The sequence below is a fragment of the Ochlerotatus camptorhynchus genome, unplaced genomic scaffold (assembly GCF_037179485.1).
Source record: "Ochlerotatus camptorhynchus isolate MF236.1 unplaced genomic scaffold, CSIRO-AGI_Acam_v1.1 ptg000396l, whole genome shotgun sequence".
NCBI lineage: Eukaryota > Metazoa > Arthropoda > Insecta > Diptera > Culicidae > Ochlerotatus > Ochlerotatus camptorhynchus.
The window spans coordinates 90902-103948 of NW_027040883.1; the positions used below are offsets into that span (position 1 = coordinate 90902).

A 13047-nucleotide genomic window follows, 5' to 3' on the forward strand; every position below is an offset into this window, starting at 1 on the left:
GCTAACATTAAAACTACAAAATTATTTTAAAAACCTTCCAGCAACCACATTACATTATCTGTTCATGCGGCCAATTCTGTATACTTTTCATGCAAATATGAAATATAATCTTTCATTTCTCGATTGGGTTTAGGAATGTGGTGCCATGCAGCCAGTAGTTATGAGATCAAAACTGACATCATACAAAATCCATCAACATTTTTCGGTTTCTACATAATACAATACCCAGATCTTTTTTACTGCAAAATTTCTTCAAACTTGGAAAACATTTTATTTCCATCCTACGGTAATATTTTGAGTGCAAAACAAACTTTATTTTTAAATCAGAAATGTTTATTGCATCACAGTAGCACTAATTTGATACTTGTAAAGTAACCTTCGCATTCCGAATTCTTATGTTACCTTACTGTTTACTGTTTCTTTCTTCTTTCAACTTTCATCCGCGTTGCAAAGTGCCTTCCGTGTCGTCTACCCTCACCAAACTATAGCGTCTGGAGTAACCAGTTTGATAACATAAGCTAAGCTGAGCTAAGCGATGTATTGAAACCGTACAAGTGAAAGTAAAGTCGCTTACTCCCGACCATGGATAGTAATTGTTTTTTATGTATTTCATCTTTATGTAGTGCGCACGTCTATCGAACTCTGCGCGTGAATTCAAACAACCTGGCAAATCTGCACCGACAGCTGCTGTAGACAGTGAAGGTTGGCCAGCGACTGTTTTACAAAGCTGCACATATATTATCTTTAGAAGTCAATGACACTGCTTTGGTTTCGAACTGTTGCATTACACCATCCATATGCAAGTGCAAAAACATATCCCTGCAACTTGATTTTAACGAACAAGTTGATATGTGATTTATTCGCGGAAAATGATACAGATATAAATGGCTTGGCTTCTTAAAAAAACTATTGTCGTTACAGCTGAAAACTGACAAAAAATCCACAAGCGAAAATCGATTTTTCCGTGTTAATGCTAACCTTCGAGGCAGAGGTTTACAAGCCTTATCATGTAAGGAGTACTTTTAAAGCGGAAAATCATAAACAGAGCACTATAATTGAAAGACAACATGGTTATCGGGCATTAGTCGGAAGGTCAGCAGATCAAATGAATCTGAGGAAACCGCTGATTGATTAAGATTTTTGATATCATTTTCCATTTTTTTTTCACCTTGTTAAGCTTTTTTATGATTGGTTTTGAAGTTTTCATTTTAATCCAAGGAAACTTCTCACTCACTCATATATTGATTTATACACAAATGGTGTGATTAGCCCCAATGTCTCTTCAACAACCCATCATGCTTTCAGCATCTTTTTGTAACACTAGTTTACAAATAAAAGTAAAAAAATGAACATCAATGTCATTCGTCATTATGTAAAATTGTACGCTGAATCCAAAAATGTAGTCAGAGTAGGATAGTTTTTTAAATACAGCAAAACAAATTAAATTTCCCTTTAAAAAGTTTGTTTATTAAACCAGATATATCACAGCCGGCTGTAATGAAGTTATATCAGTTATTTGAACGCCAAATTAAAGGTGAGAAAATTTATTTCTCAAATTTATTAGCTGAACATCATTTGTCAGTGAGATTAGTGGTATTGTTGTTAAATAATAGTTTGTTTAATTTTATTTTAATGTTTTGCATATTTCCAAGGAAAATTGGATTTCAGCAAAGTTTTTAAGCAAGGTAAATACAAATGTTTGTAGGTTTGATGTTGATACCACTAATCTCACTGAAAAATAGTATCCAGTTGATCGAATGCAAATTCTCTCACTTTCAATTTGGCATTAAAATAATAGTTATTGGGGAAATTTATATTATGTCAGCCTAAATGCCCCTAATTTGGGCCCATACATAAATTCAGCAATCGACTAAATTATCAATAGCGACAAAAAAAATCCATTAGTACCGTCCCAATGACGCGTTCATCTAGATAAAATTGATAAATAGTAGATTTTAAGCGACGGGCCCAATATTAGATCCATAGGCCAACATTAGAGCTATTTCCCCTATCTTCATTACAGCTGGAGATATTTGTATTTTAGTGAACATACTTTTATTAGGTGAAATTTATTTTTTCTGTATCTAGAAACCTATCCTACTGATTCTTTTCTGATTACATTTTTGGATTCAGCGTACGATTTTACATGGGAAATGACCAACAGCGTACAAAGTTCAGATATGCTGTAAACTAGTGCAATCAACAAATATAAATGATGTATATTTCAAAGTACCTTCAATAAGTCAATGAATGCTCATTTGATTAAACGAATGTTCACATGCGCATCAACCGTAAACGACAAAAAACTCCTTAATAGGAGATCAGAAATATAACATGAGTTAGATAGCACAAAATGAAAAAAAAATCTCCTCGTATTTGATTCGACGTAGTAAGAAGATAGGATACAGGAAATTTGTTAATTGCTTTAATTAAATGTTACTCAGCGACCCCTCTCACCGATAGTGACGAATATTTCACCAGAAACAGTAATATGCCGCAACCACATGCTTTTTACATCTTCTTCTTCCTCTTTATTAAATACGTTCCTGTAGCAACTATGGCTATTCTGGACTTAGCGTTCTGTTAATTGAGCGCATTATAAGCTTACAATTGTATGAATATGTAGATTAATGGTATGCTCAGTGAAGTCATGAAAATTGTCAACGAACGATCCAGCAATCGAACCCGCTGCCACCCAGCCATGTACTTTATGACTGATCGTCTCACGCTCATGGCTATCGAGGGCCACGATGCATAAGATACGTTTAATACGTAAATAACAAAACTCGCTGATGTGTTCAAGTACAGTCTTTAAACTGCAGATTCTTAATCAGCCTTTGGCCTTCTGATGTGTTGAGGTCAATTAAGTAAATTTCACTCTAGTGTCGCATAAAGAGAGCTACGCTATTTCGCTATACTTTACTTCACTACATCATATGTGCCTCCAAAATCGTAATGCAGCCAATCTTATGCTAATATTATTCAAGGGTCAATCACTGAAAACTCGACTTATGATCCAAGGCTCGGAGATTTCCAGATCATATATTTCCATGTATGTAGAACGGGATGGTACAAATTTTACAATAGAGCATTTCTACAGAGTTTACCCTCTCCGATTTCCATAAAACTTTGCATAATTTTTCGCTATGGACGATCATGTAATTTGTGTTTCTGTATATTTTGAAACTTTTCAAAAATGCTATCTTTTATTACATTTTTAGAATGAACACTTTAACAATGAGCCGGCGCCGGTGGTGTAGTGGTAAGAGTGACTGCTTTCTAACACCCCGATGGGTCTGGGTTCAATCCCAGCCGAGGTCGGTGGGATTTTTCTGAGGCATAAAAATCTCTGGTCACGTCTTCCTTCGGAAGGGAAGTAAAGCCGTTGGTCCCGGCCCATGTGTGTTGTGAATGGGTGCGATATCCTACGCAGGTGTGGAAGCTGCCTTCCTGCACATTCGATTGCCGTCAATGGATGGCAATCGATGTCCGTCGGTGATTGGCACTAGATTGCGGAACAGAGACCGACGTTAAATAAAGGAATGAAGAATGAAGAACTTTAACAATGACAACAATCGTGTAAAATCTACTATTGCTAATGTGTTTTATTTATTTATGGAAGTCTGACAGAATACGAATTCTTAAACGTTCTATTTTTTTTTGTCATTTTTAAAGTGTCAATTTTGAAAATTTCAGAACAGTTAGCATGATTAGCTTTAAAATAAACAAAAGTTTAAAAATATTAAACAATAAGTTTTTTGTTTTTTTGTTTTATTTGTTTTACCACTTAAGATTTTTCAAAAGCGTATTTTTTTTTAGAAAAAGCCGTCATATAATTTTGTCTCAGACGTCAATTTCATTAGACAAAACGATTTCGTGCTATGATTTATTGAAAAATATAGAATACGGCATTTTGAAAAAATACCCAAAATTCAGAAGAGATTTTTTGACCTGGATTGCGCGACAGAGTTTCCTATGATGTGAGCTTTTTTGGAAAATAGGAGATATATACATGGAAGGCCGAATGCCTAACTTAATTGATCGAAAGTTTAAATTTCCAGAATTTAGATTTACTATTAATTTATTTTTAAAGTGCGAGATACAATTTTTTTATTCATTGGGTCCCACAAGTGGATCTCGAATGCAGAGCTCCATCGTCGATGTTATCACAAGCCGATCAACAGATATTCGAGATCGTAAGTGGAGGTGAGTCTGCCATACACGAAGTGGCTCTAGTGGCGAAAACGAAATCTACAAACAAGCGCAGGATTGGAACCCGGTAGGACATCGCAGCAGAGGCAGACACAGGGGCTCATTACGGCGGAGCATCAACAAGGAAATACATGAAGTTGACAGGAATATGGCCTGGGCCTAGGTCAAGTCAAAAGAAGGCTGCCACCCAGGATGGAGATCTTTCACGTTGACCCTATGCACAACTAGGGGTGTGCAGGATACATTAAGTAGTGAGTGAGTGTGGCGTCCAATGCATTGCAATGCATGAATTTATACCGCACATGTCGTGTCTGAATTAGTGGATTATTCAAGTTTCATGTAGCTACCTCAGGTTTTCCATCACCAAAAGATAGCTTGAGTGTTTACATTACTAAATCGGTCGGTTTTAAAATATTCTATCGGAGAAAATTGAGACATAATAAAGGAGCCTGAAACGTCGAATGCTAACTTAAAATCCATTGTTGAGCATTAAAAACGGCAAGCGATAACTTCAAAAGAAGGAAGTTATATTGACGAATAATATAGAATTAAGTAATTGCACACCAATCTCTGGTTTGATGTTCGGTAAATATGTTTACGGTTTTGATCTGTAAAACTTCAATATTGTGAATAATTGGGGTTTGGTTGACATCCACTCCTAATTAACGATACAAAATAGAAAATAAATAGTCTACTATCCTGTTCCTGGACCTCTTCTAGATGGCTTGTTGAAATTAGTAGCTAAATTTTATAATTTCATTTGCAAGAAGAGGCATTATTGGAAATAGATTACCATCGGGATAAGACGGACACTGTCAATAATTCATAAGAAAGTACTTTTAATGTACGAATTTTCTCTCATAGATTCTTAGAACGTATATGTCCATAACATATCCACTGGTACAGGCTGTACCGTACAGATAATAATCTTGTTCTTGAATGCTAATGCAATTTGATCTGTTCCATTATGCATTTCGGCACATACTAGGGTAAGTGAGCCAGTTATGGCACTAGTGTTCCAGTTATTGGATATTTCCATGGTTTTATTTCATTGGATATATGGCAAAATCTATGTATCGAAATAAATTTGTTGAAAATGAAAATATGTGAAATTTAAGATAGGGGTAATTACCCGAGCAAAGTAGAATAACAACCCGATATCATATAGATAACAAGTCTTGTTATCCCAGATATCATTTTGTTTTCAGTTGTTATCGCATAACTTATTTAGTTATCAGTCTTGATCAATTTTGTTATCAGTTGTTATCCTGGAAAAAACACTATATATTTATTAACGATGCAAGGTTAGTTCAAAACTTTGAATATTATTCGCATTGAAACAATACAAAATAGTGCTTTTAATCCCTAATCATATTTCAGTTATCAGCGTATGGCTTTGATATCAAAATGATAACATGATTTGAAATTTATGGAATAAATTTGTATGGCATACAGAATTTGTTATCAAGATATTATCAATGATAACAAAATTAGTTATTTTTGTGATATCCAACGAGCTATTTTTTGTTATCATTTTTGTTATGTTGGCTGTTAATTCAACCAGAATGATAACATATTCAGTTATCAAAAAGTGATAACCGGGTAATAGAACTTGTTATCAATTTGATATTTTACTTTGCTCGGGTAGAGAACCACTAGGTCCATAAACTGGCACACTTACCCTAGTTGATGCACACTTCTCCCATGGTACCATGACCATCGGGATGTGGCCAATACTTTCCTGAGTTCTCATAATGACCTGCCAAAATCATACAATATTTTTTTCAATTTTTTTTTTGTTTTATGTAGAGACATAAAATTTACATATTCTGCAAAATATTGGATCATTATTAATGTTCAAAAAATAATAATTATTTCTTTAATAAGAATTTAACGCAAAATACTGGTTTTATAAGCAAAATGCTTTATTTATTGACTAAAACACAATTACAATCCTTGAGGTGTCCGTCGTACCCCGAGTTCTCCTACTGATATTCAGTAATTCGTATATAAAATTGTTTGAAGATTTGTATTCATATTTAACTTTGTAAATTTAGAAAAGTCATTACAACCCAACTAGCTGCTCTAGAGTTAAGTGGGTCAAGAGTACGCATTCAGTTTTAAAATTCATGTATCTTTTTTAGGGGCCTCCCTTAGCTCAGTCGGTAAAGGCGCAGCTACAAAGCAAGACCATGCTGGAGGTGGCTGGGTTCAATTCCCGGTCCGGTCTAGGAATTTTTTGGGGTTGGTAAATTTCTCGACTTCCCTGGGCATAGAAGTATGATTGTACTTGCCACACAATTATACCAATGCAAAAATGGTACAGGCATCGAAAGCTCTCAATTAATAACTGTGGAAGTGCATCTAGAACACTAAGTTGCGAGCACGCAATAAGCTAATATGCGATTTGCAATAAGCTTGAAATGCGAAGAAGAAGAAAGAAGTATCTTTTTTACCGTAACATCAAATTTTAGTTTAAGAGTCGATTCCTTGAATATTTGGCCACAATCCCTTATGGATAGCTATTAGAAAAATTATGGCATTCATCTTAAATTGTTGATTAAGTAAGAGGGTTCCCACTGCGTACTTTTGCCTCACTTGTGGGGCAAGAGTGCGCATTTTATTAAATGTTTCTCAAATGTCTGTTTTAATCGAATGAATGCTTTCTAAATTAATAAAAAATCAAAATTGGACCTTAGTTCGTCATATTATGTGTATGACCTCATCTGTTTTCTTTGTTCAAATGTTGAAAGTTAGCGATTTTTTAGTGGTAGAAATTTACATAAAATTATGCAAATCAGATGTAACTAATATTTTCTGTAATATTATTGCACTAAATCCTACTAATTGAAGATAAAAACAGATTCTGTCATAATTTTTTTAAATCGAAACGATATGTCCACCACTCAATTCATTCGTACTCTTGCCCCACTCGAAGTCGCTAATGAAAAGCGTCTCTCATATTATTTTTTTAACGCTTTATTTGTTCCAAATTCAAAATAAATTGCATTTCATTTTAACCTAGGTGCTCCAGTTACTACAGTAACTTACCAGTCTTTATTGTTATGATATATATCAAAGTGTTTTTACATTGTTCCTGCCATGGCAATTCAGTATTTTAAACAGGTTTTATAACAATTAAAATCTTAAAACTAAATCTTTTCCAAGTAAAAGGGAATTAATCGATGCAATTGAGGATTTTATTTTGTTGGACATTTGTTCTAAAGTCTCAACAAACGAAATTCTATGCACCTCGGTAGTACTATACCAGGGAGGCAACTTCAAAATCATCTTCAGAACTTTGTTCTGAATCCTTTGAAGTGCTTTTTTCCTGGTAGTGCAACAACTAGACCATATTGGCACAGCGTAAAGCATGGCCGGTCTAAAAACTTGTTTAAATATTTCCTGTTTATAAGAGGATGCAAAAATTTTATATATTTGTTACATTTGGCTTGAATGCTCTCAATGTAATCTTTAAAAGTAAATTTTTGGTCAAGTGCTAATCCAAGATATTTCACTTGGTTTGACCAGACAATTGGAACTCCGTTCATAGTGACTATGTGACTACTACTAGGTTTCAAAAACGAAGCTCTAGGCTTATGTGGAAATATTATAAGTTGAGTTTTGGAAGCGTTAATCTTCCATTTTTGTAAATAAGAAGAGAAAATATCTAAACTTTTCTGCAGTCTGCTGCAAATAACACGAAGACTTCTTCCCTTAGCGGAAATGCCTGTGTCATCAGCGAACAAAGATTTATGGCAGCCCTGAGGCAAATAAGGGAGCTCCGAAGTGAAATGTTATACAATATAGGCCCAAGAATGCTACCCTTAGGACCTCCTGCTCTAACAGATTTTGAATTTTGATAATTTACCTGCAGAGTTCTGTTAGTTAAATTATTTTGAACTAATTCCATAATATAGAGTGGAAAATTAAACCTTTTTCAATTTAGCAATCAAACCTTCATGCCAAACACTGTCGAATGCTTTTTCTATGTCTCTTTTCTATGCTCCAGTTGAGTGGCCTTCAGATTTGTTTGAACGAATTAAATTGGCAACTCTTAAGAGTTGATGAGTAGTTGAATGCCCATGGCGAAATCCAAACTGCTCATCTGCAAAAATTGAGTTCGTATTGATGTGAAGCATAATTCTATTTAAAATAATCTTTTCAAAAAGTTTACTTATTGAAGAAAGTAAACTTATTGGACGGTAGCGAGAAGTTTCAGCTGAAGTTTTATCCGGCTTCAAAATTGGAACAACTTTTGCATTTTTCCATTTATCAGAAAAGTATGCCAAATGGAAACATCTGTTAAATAATTTTACCGCGAATGACATGGTACTCTTTGGGACTTTTTTGATGAGGATATAGAAAATTCCATCATCACCTGGAGCTTTCATAATATTAAACTTTTTAGTTATAGATCTTACTTCGTCTGAATCAGTCCCTCAGGAATCATCAAAAATATTTTCCCGAGAGCAAATATTCAGATAATCCCGAGAAACCTGATTCTCAATAGGACTAGTAAGACCCAAACTGAAATTATAGGAACTCTCAAATTGCTTAGCAAGCGCTGGAATAGGCTTTTGATGTTTTTTTTTTCAAATTTTTTGTGAGTTTCCAAAAAGGTTTGGAACTCGGGTCTAATTTAGAAACTTCCTAAGTCAAAATTATCAAAATTTCCGTTAGAATTACGTTGGCTAGTATTTTGATTTCTACCCGCTGCAATAGCAGCATAGGTAGCTCCATTTACTCGCTGAATATTGTTAGCAGCGAGTGGAGTAGGTATAGATGAAGAATTTGAAGCAGGGATGATATTTGTACCTATGGGTACGAATGTAGAATTTGGTCCTCGCTGACAGCAGCGGAATTTGTACCTGGTCGGAAACGTGGAGCGTTTCCTACCTGTCGGTTAGAACGAGATTGTAGGATCACTATGCGAGTCACACCAGAAATTGGATTTGTGGTTTTCACCACAATTTGAACATTAAAATTTCTTAGGATCTTCCTTCACAGAACAGTCTTCCTTTGCGTGAGAGGCATCACCACAATTCATGCATTTAGCTGGCATGTAGCAATTTTTAGCTCCGTGACCAAATCCCTGGCACTTACGGCACTGGGTGAGGTTTTAGAAATTCCCTCCAGTCTTCCTGAAGTGTTCCCACTTCACTCGGACATGGAGCATAAGGCTAGCTTTTTCCAAGGCCTTAAGGTTGTTTAGTTCACTAGACTTGAAGTGAACTAAATAAAAATTTAGGGTCCAAACAAGGATCGAAGAGGAATAAGAGTTGAAAAAGGTAGAAATTTTACAGATTGAGCACTGGAAAGTGCTGTTTAAATTTGTTATAGCTTTAGGTAGTAGTAACACTTCCTTCAGCAAAAAAACAAATAGATCCGCACGGCAAGAGAGCACGATGTGGACTGAGCGTATCCCATAAATTACTTCTTTCCTATATCGTCTGCTGATTGTATTCATAGCTATCATATAGATCAATCATAATACTGGAATACTTAAGTTATAATCTTCAAAAAATCAGTCATTTTTGGCAGTTGAGTGTTGATTGTAAGTTTGCTGATCATTCAGTAAACTTATTATTACTGAACTGATTCCCAGCTGTTTGAAAGTCAGTAAAACCGTCAGTAAACAGTAGACCTTCTCAAACTAGTACCGACAACCTTAAAAAAACAGGTTGTGTAGGTGTTTCGTACTGCTGAAGAGGGCTGACAATTGTCTGATTAGATGGTGGAAAGAGGTAGAAAGTAATACTCGATAGATTAAAAAAATACCGTTTGCTTCATTGCCGGTCAATGATAACATAAATATTCAATGTGATTAATTAAGATCACAACATGTGAAGTAAGATGTATATATGCAATAGATACTCAATATGAAATAAAAATACAAGATCGATAAAAAAAAATTGTTCAATTCTCTTTACAGGCGTTATGATGACGATGACGATCGAGTATGGGATTGCGGAGCATGGTTTGAATATATTCTAGTGGTTGTAGTATCTTCAATACTACTCATTGCTGCATCCGTATTGACCATTTTCTGGGTAATATACTACCGTAAAGGTTTCAGCATGGATGACCCGAAGCTACAATTTAATCTACATCCAGTTCTAATGGTTGGTGGTTACATCACACTCTCCGGATTTTGTAAGCTTCATAATTATACTGCTCGCATTGTTCGAACTAACATTTCATCTCTTTAATTGCAGCCATTTTATTGTATCGTATTTGCCGTTGTTGTTCACACTTAATTGTAAAACTGTGTCATACATTTTTCCATGCATGTTCCATTCCATGCATCGTCATCGGTTTCCTAGCTGTTTGGGATTCTCACAACCAGACACAAACGCCCAACTTCTACTCGTTGCACTCTTGGCTTGGTTGCATCACCATGGGACTTTTCGCTCTACAGTTTGTTCTGGGATTCTTCAGGTACATGTTGAAAAATCATGGCGCTAAATCCGTTTACTTAACCGATGCTTTATATTTTAGTTTTCTCATCCTTCTATGCTGTGAAAATGCGACATACAAGTTCCGGTCGACTATGGTACCAATCCATGCAAGTTTCGGTGTTGCCACATTTATGCTGGCTGTTGCCACGGCCGTTACTGGTTTAACACAAAAGGCTCATTTTGAATTGGGGTAAGATATAATATAAGAATCTACATTTTCCTGTTTTTAATTATAAACGTCTTATGCTATGTGCAGACTGGAGAGTAAAACATGTTATAAGGTTGATGTGATTTTTCTTTTTTTTTTTTTGAAATAATATTACTATAACATGTTATAACTGTAACATGAACGTACGGTATTCCGGATTCAATCGATTTTATCTTGTAAGCCAATCGAAAACTCTTTGCAAAATTTCCCAAGTGATGAATTGTTTTGCTCTTACACTCCACGTTCATGCTACGTGAAAAATCACGTAACCCCTAAAACATTCAGCTTCTATCATAGCTTAGTGTTTCACTTAGAATCTACGTGATTTTCCATAAATGTCAATAAAAATTCGTAACGTGATTGTCATGTCAGACGATTTAAAGTGAATTTCACGTAAATGGTAATTGATGTGCAAGTATGTATACAATGAGTGGTGATGCAACGTTGGTGTCAGTTTGTTGTGTTAAATTATTTTTTATTGAAATTTAAATAATTATTTGCAGGACAACTACAACGGTTTTGACTCGTTTCCTGTATGAATTATCATGTAAAATCATTAATATGTATGCAAGTCGTGTTTATAATCAATTTTGGTTTGTGTATTCGAAACATGCAAATATGCTATATTTGGGCATTTTGAGCGCTGCATTTTAAAACCTATTTAAAATAATGAAACTTATGATAGCATTTGGGAATGGGCTTAAAAATAATAATCACGTAACCTAAATATGGTACGCTTCATTCAATGAAAAGGGGATGAATCTACCATAGAATCACGTAGTTCATACGTGATGAAAGGTACACACTAAGAATATTTTACCGGAATCTGTGAAATACCGAAATCTCAACAACTGAACGTTCGGTAAACAGTTCGGTGATTTTTCACAGTTTTCCTGTAATTTTTCAACGAATATCTGTGAAAAATCACCGAACTGTTTACCGAACGTTCAGCTGTTGAGATTCCGGTAAAATTTCACAGATTTCGGTAAAATAATCTTAGTGTGTATGGACGAATGCTACTTATATTGTCACGTAACTCTGACGTGGTTTTTTTGGAGTGTACACTTTAGTTGAATCCCGCCAAAATCTCTACATGGTATTTCAAAACTACCCAAATTTGGGTAGAATCCACCCAGATCGGTCAAAACTGAACCTACCCAAAAATGGGTAAACTATGTTGGGAGTGACAAGTTGACAAATAAACAACATCGACATGAATCCAATCGACTTTGTTCGTTTGTCAACTTTTCGCTCCCAACATAGTTTACCCATTTTTAGGTAAGTTCAGTTTTGACCGGTCTTGCTGGATTCTACCCAAATTTGGGTAGTTTTGAAATAGCGTGTAAGCCAAAAGTGCTCGTGCCCGCATGACTGCAATAATATTTGTTTTCATTAATGCCAGAGTTTGTTTATTTTATTTGGACACCCAGCTGAGTTATCAAAACTATGCTGGTTGTTATGCTTTTTTCACTGAACCTGTTGGTTTCTAATGGTGAGCTTACTGTGTTATGAAAAAGTATGGTTCATTTCTATGAAATGATCGCCAATGAGAGATAAGAAGAGTAATCACATTTGTGTCTTCTGAATGTTTGAAAGTTCACATTACCTCCCGGTTGACAAGCATATTAACGATCCAATTGTATGTCACACCAGCCACTCGAAAAAAAATCACGTTGATCCTCCACGAGCTGTCCAGGGGTATCATTATGTAGATTGAAACGACAGAGTTTCTCATACAGACGTTCATACAAAAAAATGCTTCGTTTAGACTTCCACAATTAGGCTCTAGGACCAGCCATCAAACTTGTCGTCCTGTTTAAAGATTAAGCATACGGCATTTTTCATCCATTTATCCTGTAATATCCCCTCCTTCCAAATGTTGTACTTTTCCAAATCAGCGCTTTGCCGCCGTATATCAATAACGCACTTGGTACTTGGTCAACACCAGCTGCTTTTTTGTTGTTTTTTTCTTCAGCCGACCGATCTCCTCCTCAACTTCATGGAGATCAGCAATCCCAAATGCAACCACATGCTGAACCTTCCATTGTTCCCGAACAGCGGAGGTCGGACATAACCATTTACCATCAGAACGTTGGCGGTATGAACGGCCTCGTGGAAGATTATCATCTGGTCGTCGAGGATCACTGTTACGACATTTTAGTTTTG

At 35.5% G+C, this 13047-nt stretch overlaps 1 protein-coding gene across 3 annotated transcripts in view; it reads left to right on the top strand.

Annotated features, from left to right (window-relative positions):
- The window catches only part of nemy (no extended memory), an 82881-nt gene that overhangs the window by 59302 nt on the left and 10532 nt on the right, over window positions 1-13047 (top strand). For all 3 annotated transcript variants that reach the window (XM_065233290.1, XM_065233291.1, XM_065233294.1), the window contains 3 exons: window positions 10148-10368; window positions 10431-10653; window positions 10714-10863. In XM_065233290.1, the coding sequence (XP_065089362.1) occupies window positions 10148-10368; window positions 10431-10653; window positions 10714-10863 (594 nt within the window). The remainder of the gene's footprint in view (window positions 1-10147; window positions 10369-10430; window positions 10654-10713; window positions 10864-13047) is intronic.